Here is a 12,244-nt window from a genome sequence, read left to right on the forward strand (position 1 = left end):
GTAAACATCTCTTGGCTCTTATTTATTCTATAAAAATGAAATTTAGAATCACTGACCTATGAAAAATTCTGAGATTTTGATTAGAATTACATTAAATATACAAATATGAAGACATGAGAAATAATAAACTGCCTTGCTATCTAGAATCACTGGGTCTCTGCATCTTCAGAATGGAGTTTAAGAGTTTCCTGCCCATGGGCCATTCACATTTCTTACAGAGTTTAATCCTCAGCATAAATTTTTATTGCTACTAGGAATGGACTCTTTGTTTTTTAATTTTTGAACTATTACTACTATGTAAACCATGATATTTACATTACAGTGGAATTTTACTATATTAGTTTAAGTATTCTGGGCATTTTTATTATCTGCAAATAATTTTGTTCTTTCCAATAGTTCTCTATCTTTTTCTGTTCTTAATACAGTGGCTGGATATTTCAGAGTTAATTTAGATAAGTAGTGATGACAGCAAGTATGATGCTAATTCTAATAGGAGATAAAATTCTAGGGTTTCACCATTATTAGTATTTTGGCTATCGACAGCTTGATTCCTAATTTGTGGACACTTCCCATAAAATATTGATAGTAAAGATCTTTAAACAGTGAGATAATAGGTGATTATATTTTCCTTCAATTTTTGTTGATTTATATTTTCTAAAAAAATTATCCATTTGATTAAGAGTCTCATACATATGTAGAAAAGTGTCTACAAAAGTATTACCATTTGTATCTACAAAAGTTATATCCAATAACTGCTAATTTTGTCTTTTATTTATACTGTTAGACTAGACACAAACTCTTCCAATTTATTTTCCAAGTTTCCTAAAATGAATGGACACACACCTTTATCTCCTTATTTCTCTTAATATTTCTTGTTTAAGGAGAAATGTTTTTAACTCCAAATTACCTTGATTAGTAATCAGTATCTTTCAGAAAGCAAGAGTGAAGCAAACCCTAAAAGTTTTGTTATTAGAAACATTCTACTCTCCTTTGTGAAAGAGAGCATAATCTAAAAATAATGCTGATATAAATTTCTCAAAGTAAACGTACTCTAATTTAAATGATACCTCTCCTTTTTATTCAAATACATTCATGCTTAAGTAAAAGATGCCATAAAATAAATATATTAACAATTTGATATTAGGAAAATCCTAACATTCCCAGATCAGAGTTCCATGTAAACCAGATTCCAATACTTAGTATAAAAACTTGCATGTTAACAAATGTATATGGCAATGTGTTCAAATCCTTATCAAATTCTTTTTTTCATATTTTATTAAGTAACCATTAGACTGAACCTATCTTTTCATCTGAAATAGTTAATTTGAGATACATTATCAGAAAATGCCAGTTTCAAATATAAACAGCTAACTTTTCATTTTTACTCTACCAGGGAAATTTCAAAGTGCTAAAAAATACAAGCTGCTACTCATCTGCTAAAAACAGAAATGAAATAATTAGATCATGATGGCTCCTTTCTCAGAGGGGAAAAAAAAAGATGAATGCAACTGGAATGTTTATTGTCACTGAAATTCTTCAGGCCTGGATTCCAAGTATGGGTTTGATGCAGGTTACTATGACAACTTAAATTACAGAAACTGTCCCCTCTTCTACTAAGTTTTTTTTGCCAAGAGATCATTTCGAGTCTCCTAAAATCTGTGTGCATGAATTACCTATAATAACAATAAATATTTCTTTGTAAGTTTTATTTAGAAATGCTCCCATCTAAACCATTAAAACTAAGCATAAACATGTAAGAAATAAATCCCACAAATCTACATGTGGCAGAAAATCTAACCTGAAAACACGAACATACACACACACAGCTTAAAATATAAAATGTTGAGAGTATTTTGAAACTACTTCCCACTACCTGAAGCACAATATACTACCATCATAAGCTTCATTACAGAACTACGGGAAATTACTTACAAGGCAGTTTGGGAAAAAGATTATAGAGCTTAGTCCTGTTTATCATTTTTTCCCCTCTATTAAATGCCTCTTACAGGAAGGCACCAGAAAACGGGGATGGGAGAAGAATGCAGTCCTATTCTGAATAGAAGAGAAGTAAATAAATAATATGTAAAATCTTATTTTGTTTTATGTGATTTTTTTTTTACATAAAATGGAGCTTGAAAGTTCTCACATAGCCTCAAATTTACAAACTTAAAAAAAAAAAAAGATGCCTTGTAATAAGTAAAATGTGAATTATTCTCTATCATTCCCTAAAAGAATAATGGCTCAGGAAAAACTGCATCATTGTGGAGAAATTTAGTAGAAATATTCTGATTGTAAGACATTAAGCATTTAAAGTTGCTCCATAAAAAAAATAATAATAATAAAATTAAGGTACTTTCACAGTGTAGCAATACTGAGAATTCAAAGCTAGTTTTGTTGCAACAAAGTTAACATGCCTAAAATTATATGCTTCATTTCAAAAAACTTTAGGGAACTCAGATACCCTCTCTTTCAATGACTAAAACGGGTTAGTTCAGTAACTAGCAAGAGCGAAACAGTTTTATGTATGGTTATACCACACCCAGGAACTGTTCATTTATTTAAAACAGACAAAACTTCATTTAAAAAAGGAAAGCAAGGTAGTATGCTAAGGGAGTCTCTTTGCACTTGAAGTCAAGTATCAAAGGCTGATAATTTTTAGTATACTAAACATTTGAGAAGAAACAGCAAAAAATTAACTCTGTTAGCAACAAACTCTAGGCAGCACCCACATCTCCTACCTGTATGAGGAGAAAACTAGCAGTGTTCTAAAAGAAACAAAAAAATTGAAACTTTCAAACCCAAATGTGCACAATCTCTAAACATTAAATCTGAACCCACAATTCCTCTTGGTGTAACTTTTACATAAACCCTCCTAAATAGAAAATAATGTAATGAAAGAAAAATTTACAGAATAGCTTTACCAGTGATGAAAGCTAAATCTAAAATTTCAGTGATGACACAATTATGGAGAGAACTATAGTAAGTGGGACTACATAATACATTTGTTCCTTACTTTTCTTCTTTAGACTATAGTACAAATAGCAGGGCTTAACTAGAATTTTTCAGCTCTTACACGGATATAACAAAATTGCTCTATTAGAATCAGACTTCTGCTTTCAATCCATGTATTTTTGCTAATGCCACAAGCAATGCAACAGAGTCTTGAACCAGTGAGGATATAGACTTCTGGTTTTAGGAATCCATTTCCCTCCACATAGTTTAGTAATTACCACAAGGCTCTATGGTTACACTTTTTATTTCAAGAGGGAATTTATTTATGAAAGACCTTCAAAAATCATCATTGAGGCAAAAATGTAAGCACATAACTTTTGCAAATGAGGGACTAAGGAATTTACAAGACAGTGTGCTGGTTGGTGCCCGTAAGAGTTTATTCACCTGTGAAATGTGAACAGTTTATTCACAAGTGATTCACATGCTAAAAACAAGGTCAAATTATTTTCCGAGACCAAGGAGTCATTTTAATGTTCAAGAGAGGATACACATCAAGCATACAAAAAGCAAGTGAAAATTAATTTTGTTGTATATTCCCACCTCAAGAGACTTTGTGACCTCCTTTACTTAATGAAGTCAATTGCACTACTTATGGCGTAGAAGCTCAAACTAAAAGCTATTTCAGACTTATCAAGACCTTCTAACCTTTACTTAGAAATACTTTTCTGCTTTAAAAGATGCTGCTATCCAATGATTGATGAATGGATACGGCATATACCTCATGCCTTCTTTATCTGTATTTATATAATTTTATATATAAATTTATATATATACATACATAAAATATACACAAAGCAGTATAAATATATATAAATACACACACACACACACACTAGAATATTTAGAATATTATTTAGTCACAAAAAAGAATGAAATCTTGCCAATTTGCAATGGCATGGATGGAGCTACAGAGTATAGTGCTAAGTGAAATAAGCAGTCCTAGAAAAATAAATACCCTATGATTTTACTCATATGTGGGACTGAAGAAACAAAATACACAAAGGGGATAAAATAAGGGAGAGAGAGGGACAAAGCAAGAAACACACTCTTAATTATAGAGAACAAACTGATGGTTACCAGAGGAGAGGGGTGTAGGGATGGTTTAAATAGGTGATAGGGATTAAGGAGTGTGCTTGTTCTGAAAAGCACAGAATGATGTATGGAAGTGTTGAATTGCTATATTGCACCCAGAAATGAATGTAACACTGTATACCAACTGGAATTAAAATTAAAACTTACACCTTAAATAAATAAATAAGCTAATTAATTTTTTTAAAAAGGCTGCCAATTTAAAGTACAAGTAGAGTAATGCTCAGGACACCTAAGAGTGGTGACATATTAATTTGCAAAGATTTGCTTCAGACTTCAGATTTGAAATATAAAGCATGTTTCATAATGCTATTAGTGTCAACCCAAATTTGAACCTAAGGTTTATATTACACTGGCAAAGGATACTATTGCTAATTAAACTTTAGCCTTATCTAAATATAGGCCTTATAAATGGTGATTCTTAAGAGTTGACCAGTGAATACAACCTTTGAAAATTCTCCAAAATTTTCAAAAGTTGTTTTTAAAATGTCACTTTAAATGATACTCTTCTAGGATATATGCAAGGAGTACAAATTTTCAGACTCACCTTACCACATGCTGGAGTCCCCAAGTGGGAGGAGTGCTGAGGTAGTCTTGAGGAAGAGTAGAGCACCAGACAGGTATTCTAGGAAGAGCTATACAGGCACCTGAAAAGGTACACAGTGTTCTCTTACAGTCCTGGCTAATTTTTATCTTAAAAATGCTAAACCACCCCCACTTTAACTTATAATCATCAAAGAGCAAAATACATATGCTTTAGCTTCAAAAGTTTTCCCAAGAAGAATTTTTCCTCCCCTCTCTGACCTTCCCCTCAGTCATCTGAACTGCCATACTTGTGGGGTGGGTTTGTTTTCTGTTTGGTTTCAATTAGCATTTTTGTGCCATTGAAAAAAGGAATCTCAGTTGTTTCTGAAAAAATTTGTTTGATGGGCCCATGGTGTTCTAGGAAAGACTATGTGCCTTCTTTTTCTCCTGACCAAAGCTTCCTGCAAGACCACAGTAATTTCTTGAAAGCAGTTGAGCAGTTAGACGTTTGGAAAACTGCCTAAAGCCAGGGCCTAAAAGTGACGTTGAAGGAGAGATCTCAGGTTTTCAGTCTTCAAAAATAAAAACCAAAACATGCCACACTTTTCTTTGGTGAGTATAAATTATTACCACTAGCTAACCCCAGAAAGAGCATAACTTGGCACCAGTTCTCTTGACCATTCTATTGCCTAATGCTGTGAGAATGTGAAACTCTGCCATTAGTTATAAAGAAAGCCTAAGAAAGAAATCTTGGCCGCAAGGCGGGAATTGACGCAATTCAGATGTCTGCCCCATTCAGACTATGCCCTTAACAGATGTTTCTGCATTTATTTATAGAAAGGTTTACTTTAGTAACAAGACTATCTTCCATCATCTACTTTTTTTTTTTTTGCACACCAAGACGCTTTTATTATCAATAAAAAAAGGCATCAAAAAACTTAAAATCCTTAACATCTTAATATGAAATATCAAATTAAAGTATACAGTTCAGAAAGAACCCAAATCTGATGCAAGGTATCAGAAAACATATAAATTTCAAACACAACTGAGGAAGGGGTAAGTTACCTCAAAATTTCCCCTTCCATAGCTGGACTTCCCCTATAAGGCTACTATACCTCTGAATGGAGACAGTGTCTCTCAGTCTGGTTAACAGACTAATATTTCATATAACTTAATAGTTGTGTAAAAATAACCATTTCTGGATTATTTTTTACATAGTGTTATTGCTGCAGTGCAAAGATACATTAGTGCATGCTCCAAGTTGTAAAAGAGAGAGAGAGAGCAGCATTCACATTAAAATTATTTCTCATGAAGGGGATCCCTGGGTGGCTCAGCGGTTTAGCACCTGCCTTCAGCCCAGGGCGTGGTCCTGGAGTCCCAGGATCGAGTCCCACATCAGGCTCCCAGCATGGAGCCTGCTTCTCCCTCTGCCTATGTCTCTGCCTCTCTCTCTCTCTCTCTCTCTCTCTCTGTCTCCCATGAAAAAATAAATAAAACCTTAAAAAATATATATTTCTCATGAAAATAAATAATCCTTAAGCGAAATAGATATCACAGAATTCCTGTTTCATCATTTTATGTCAGATGGGTTAGAGTTCAACTAGACCTATCTACCTCCTAAAGAAGCTAAAAGAAAGGCACATATTTAAGGCTCATGTGTCTTGGTAAAATAAAAGAGCCTGTCCATGGAGCATATCATCCCAAAAGCAAGAAGAGTCGGCCCTGTTGGGAGAGAGCACTGGAAGATGAATTAAAAACCATGTGAGAATGGCTAAATAGACTAAGCACCCTAATTCTCACCCATGGGCCTAGAAGCTATCTGGAATCTAGCCTGTTTGGCAAAGGGATACTTATTTATTTAAATAAAAAAATTTCACTTCTTACCCATCTTTTCTTCTTTAAAGCCTCATCTTTCTTTTCAGTTGTGTTTTGAAAAAATCTTTTGAAAGTGGGAAGTGGGAACTTGAGAAGGAGTTTCTAAAACTGATATAATCATTATCTTCTTTTATCCATAAAATAAGGTTATCAATACTAGAGCCAAACATTTAAAGGCTAAGAAGATTATTGTGCCTATTTCCTCATGTGTAATTAAAAAATGATACTTGGGCAGCCCGGGTGGCTCAGCGCTTTAGCACCACCTTTAGCACAGGGCATGATCCTGGAGACCCGGGATCAAGTCCCCCATCAGACTTCCTGCATGGAGCCTGCTTCTCCCTCTCTTTCTCTGTGTCTCTCATGAATAAATAAATAAAATCTTAAAAAAATAAAATAAGAAATGATACATATATGCTAACATTAAAATCTCTTTTTAGATTTTTATAATTGCAAAGTTCTGGATGAGTCAAGGTTCTTTGGAATGGGATGGAAGTGTCCTGGGAATGTGCTTGGGATGCCTGTGATAAATGCCAAAACTGACAAGAAGCAAGGGTCTCAGACCCTTGTATACTTGTACTCACCTCTCTAAGTCTCCTGTGAGGCTTTAATCCTCTCTCTACTGATTACTATAACCATCCTAACTATTCAACCCATTACCCAAACCACTTAAACAGAAACACACACAAGAAGACCAAATCCTATCATTCTACTGTTTTTAAAAGCTTCCACAAAAAAAGTTCAAATTTCTTTTGTTTTGCCTGTAACTGTGGTGACAGTATTTTCCTAACCACAAATATGGACATAAGATCTAGCAACTGTGAGTGGTCATGAAGGCAGTAAGAGATTTGTGATTTAAACTGAGATAATCTCAGAAAATTTACAATGTACCTGAGACTCTTCACATCCTTACAGGCTACCGTCTAAACTCATTTCTAGTCATTCCCTTGAAGCTACCACATGACATGCTCCAGCCCCAACCTCACTGCTCTAGCTCTAGTTTATGCTGGCGTATCATTCCTGGGTTCCACCAACTTTCTGTGCTGATCAAATTCCAATTTACCTTCCAAGAGACAACCAAATGTCTTCCAACCCCAGGAAACCTTTCCTCATCCAAACTGATCCCAAGAATTCTCAAGTGGTGGGCTAATAGGACTCTCTGGTACTGTTTCCAAAATCCCCACAATGCTATAAGGAAGGTAAGCTTTTTATAATAATCATTTTATGTCAGATGGGTTAGAGTTCAACTAGACCTATCTACCTCCTAAAGAAGCTAAAAGAAAGGCACATATTTAAGGCTCATGTGTCTTGGTAAAATAAAAGAGCCTGTCCATGGAGCATATCATCCCAAAAGCAAGAAGAGTCAGCCCTGTTGGGAGAGAGCACTGGAAGATGAATTAAAAACCATGTGAAGGTTTCAATAATTATAATAATATAATTTTTTATATAATAATATAAGGGAATAATCAGAAATGAAAACTAAAGAATAGAAAGGTTAAATAAGTGGTCCAAGATCATACAGCTAATAAATAAGGGAGCCAGAATTTAACTCAGGCAAAATGACCTCAGAGCCCATGTTCTTGAATACTGACCTCATCATCTCCAGATATACCTCTGTTATAATACTTGGCATAATTATAATGAAATATTTGCCTTTCCTTGAGGGTAGAGAAATCTTGTATTGCTGTCTATATTCACGTTGCCTAGCACATAAAAGGTGCTCAGTAAATATCTGTTGAGGGCTTGATGAATTCAGAGTTTTATGGAATGGCAACAGGTTATTCAGTGATGCTAAGCTTATCATCAGTGAAAGTCCTACCAAGTTAAATGATTTCTTTTACCCAGAATTCTCCTATGACCATATGTCTGAAAAAGAGATCTGTATTATGGAAGCAACTGAAATGTACCAATAATCAACGTATACCAACATGTGTCATTAGGTGTAAAAGATGTAAAAATTGAAAACCTCTATACTCCAATAATTATATTATTTTTGATAAAATTAAAATTTAGGTTATTTGAACATTCACTGGGCCCTTGCACGTATTAGATTAGACATTCTAGTTTGGTAGCCAGCCTCCAAGATAGTTCCCAAAGATCCTTGCTTCCTGGTCTTCACACCTTTGTGTATTCTCTTCCCACTATGAGCAGAGTTAACTTGTACAGCCAGAAGGATTATCATGGAAATGATGTATGACTTCCAGGCTAGGTCATAAGACAATGCAGCTTCTATCCTGCTCTCTGTTCGTGTTACACAGATGGTCAAATAGCCCTTAGGAGAGGTCCACATGGTAAGAAACAGGCATCCTGCCAACAACCAGTTCAAATTTGCCAGGCATGTGAGCAAATCACCTTGGTGGTGGATCTTCCAGCCCCAGTCAAGCTTTCATATAGACTACTTGTAACATGGGATGACATCTGGACTTCAATCTTATGTAAGATTCTGAGCCAGAGCCACCCTTCTATGACATTCCTGGATTCCTGATCCAAAGAAACTAGGTGAAATAAAACAAAACAAAACATTTATTGTTGTATGTCCTTAGATTAAATATATTCTAGGCCTAGGCTCAGGGCAATTTATACTGCAGCAAGAGATAACTAATATATATATCTATTGTCACTTACAAAGCCTTTACTTAACTTAGTTTATAAGGATACAAAATAGAAGTTACTGATGCAAATTCCTATACATTGAACAAAACCAAAATAGAATAAGAACAACTTCAGAGTAAAATAAATTCCAGTTTTCAAAAGATGTTGCCTCTTTCTTTTTTTCTTCTTTCCTTCTTTTCTTTTTTCTTTTTTTTCTTTCTAAAGTGAAATAAGGCATCTAAGCCCTTCATTTGCTTGTAGGTATCTCTTAGTGACTGCTGATTAATTGTTGGGTATATTCCCTTCCTCTAAACTAGGCCCACCAGATGGATAATCAATGGACAAGTGGCATTTTTATAACGGCAGGAATCAGAAAAGATCTTATTGCTTTAGTTGTTCAAGTCTTATTATAGGTCATATGAGAAAAAGCCTAAATGTTTTGGAGGAAGCTACTCTTTACTCTGTGACTTCAAGATGCCTGACAAGTTTTTTAAAAAGCACGTTTCTTTTTATCAAAAAAAGAGAAAAATCCCCCTCAATATTAAAATATATTCAACTATAAATATTCAATTATAAATAGAATGCTATAGCACATTTTCCTAAGTGATACCTCTTTGTATACACAAAACAAGTTAAAACCATAAATATTATACAAATTTGAAATTCTCCTGCATTTTTAGTTTTTCTAATAAAAGAAAGGGTAGGAACATTCAAAGTTTTTTTTCTTCTTTGACACCAAAACTCACAGCTATCCTACATTTGTGAATATGATTCAGTTGTACTAAAAGAAATATGCAATGTTAGTAAGAAATGTAGCTTAAGTCTTTGTATTAACACAATCTGACAGCCCCATTTTGCAGATGAAGACACGAAGATCTCAGAAAGATTTGATACCTTTCCAGGATCATGTGGCTAGTAAATAGTAGAGTCCTGTTTCAAACTCAGGAGTTCTTGATTTGAAAGATCCTGCTTTTCTCTACAATACTTCCATCCCAGATTAGTTCACGTAACCCATGCTGCTCCTGGTAAGTGTTCACATTCTCTACTGTACCTTCCCCTTCTGGCCTAATAAACTGATCCATAAACTGTAGGAACTGAAATGCATCCTTATTTATCTTATAATTTGTTATTAAATGTCACACAGGAAATCGGAAGAGTGACAAAATCAATTATTTTTTAAATAACCGAGCAATTATTTTTGCTTAGAGAAGTTTGAAAAATGTGTATCATAAACTTTTAGACAAGCTATCCAAGGGTTGCTTGGATAGGGTCTTCTACCCCTAGCTAACACCAGAGTTGTTTCCAGATCAACTGCACAGTTTTGGTAAGCATTCATCAAATTATCTAGGTGTTTTTACTGAAGATCTATTACTCCAATTTGAATTGGCCAAAAAAACCACTGTTAAATGTATATAGGTTAAAGAACAAACATAACTGTGTTAATAGAAGCTCTATTTCCCTGTAAAACATGCAACACACAAATGTGACACTGGGACATTTTAAACAGTTACATTGAGTAAGCCCTTAGAAACAACAGCATTATCTTGGTGTGGTCCAGTGATCAGGACTGCATACATGACCCAGTGTTTAAAGAGAAAACATCAAACTGATGGAAATGTTAGGAGGGAAAAAGACTTGAAGAACAGAAAAGTAAGTGTGACCCTTCTGCAAAGCTGTCTTTCCTACTGCTTAGAAAGTACAGGGCTCTTTTAGAGGCACAGTGACTTTTCAGGAGAATTTTGTAGGCATTGGTATACCCGTGAAAGAGCTGCTTTTTAAGACCAGGAAAAATTTCAAATAATGTAACTGGTCTTTGATATAAAGGAACTACAAAGGTAATGATGACACTGGTGAACCTGTGACCATCCTTCAGCAGATAGTTTCTTGAAACATACTAAAAGGATCTGAGATTTCCAGAATGTTTTGTGTTGTTAGACTCACTCCCCTACTGTACCATGAATCTTGTCTCATTTCTTCTTTATAATCCCAGCACCTAGCATAGAGTCTGGCACACTAACTAAATGAGAATGGGAGGAAGGCCAGAAGGAGGGTCTTGATAAAGCAGGAATTTGACATGCTATTTCCTGAGGTGGCATGCAGGCAGCTAGCTGATACAAATTTCTCTTTTCCTCCTCTTCCTACAAGGACTGATTGTTGGGAGGTAGGTAGACTACTTTTTAAATGGAAGAAAAAGAATTTAATTAAAAAGCAAACTTGTGGCTTTGTTTTTTGTATTAACACAAATGAAATCCCAAATATTGATTTCAGCTACCACTCCCCAATCACCCTGGAAATTTTTAAAAATACCACAGATTTCTCTACTTAACCTCTTCTTGGCCCATCAGATTTGATTATCCAGTTTTATTTCTGTCAATTTACCATCTGTTCAATACTGCTATCAGACAACAAGAAAAATCCCAAAATTGCTTTTAAAGATCTCATAGTTCTGATCAGGTTGTCCATGGGGATGTTTTAAACTTCCTCCCATTTTCCTTCTATTGGTCTCAGAATTAATTTTTTAAAATCCTAGATAAAGAAGGGTATGTTCAAATGTGATGGATTCATTTTAAAAATAACACTAAAAAATTTCAAGTGACAATGATTTTTATTCTTTTTTTTTTTTTTTAAGATTCTATTTATTTATTCATGCGAGAGAGAGAGGTAGAGACACAGGCAGAGGGAGAAACAGGCTCCATGTAGGAGCCCGACGTAGGACCCGATCCCGGGACTCCAGAATCACGCCCTGGGCCAAAGGCAGGCGCTAAACCACTGAGCCTCCCAGGGTTCCCCTCATTCTTTTAAAATGGGAATTGATAGAAAACTTTTAGCGTATTTTTTTTTTTTAAAAAAAAGAGCAAAAGGGATCCCTGGGTGGCGCAGCGGTTTGGCGCCTGCCTTTGGCCCAGGGCGCGATCCTGGAGACCCGGGATCGAATCCCACGTCGGGCTCCCGGTGCATGGAGCCTGCTTCTCCCTCTGCCTGTGTCTCTGCCTCTCTCTCTCTCTCTCTGTGACTATCATAAATAAATAAAAATTAAAAAAAAAAGAGCAAAAAACATAGAAAGCAAAGAATATCCTGCTATTGAAATTGATAGTTACTATAACATTTCAGCATCCTCAAGTATGTTTTAATTTTCTAATTTCCTAAATTGAGC

General features: G+C 35.0%; 1 protein-coding gene across 1 annotated transcript in view; it reads right to left on the bottom strand.

Annotated features, from left to right (window-relative positions):
* Nucleotides 1-12,244, bottom strand: part of LOC112917206 (uncharacterized) — a 69,279-nt gene that overhangs the window by 23,750 nt on the left and 33,285 nt on the right. Inside the window, exon 4 of the mRNA XM_072718793.1 lies at nucleotides 4,649-4,748. Within this exon, the coding sequence (XP_072574894.1) occupies nucleotides 4,737-4,748 (12 nt within the window). The 3' untranslated portion in view covers nucleotides 4,649-4,736. The remainder of the gene's footprint in view (nucleotides 1-4,648; nucleotides 4,749-12,244) is intronic.

Source organism: Vulpes vulpes, chromosome 8 (assembly GCF_048418805.1).
Source record: "Vulpes vulpes isolate BD-2025 chromosome 8, VulVul3, whole genome shotgun sequence".
Lineage (NCBI taxonomy): Eukaryota > Metazoa > Chordata > Mammalia > Carnivora > Canidae > Vulpes > Vulpes vulpes.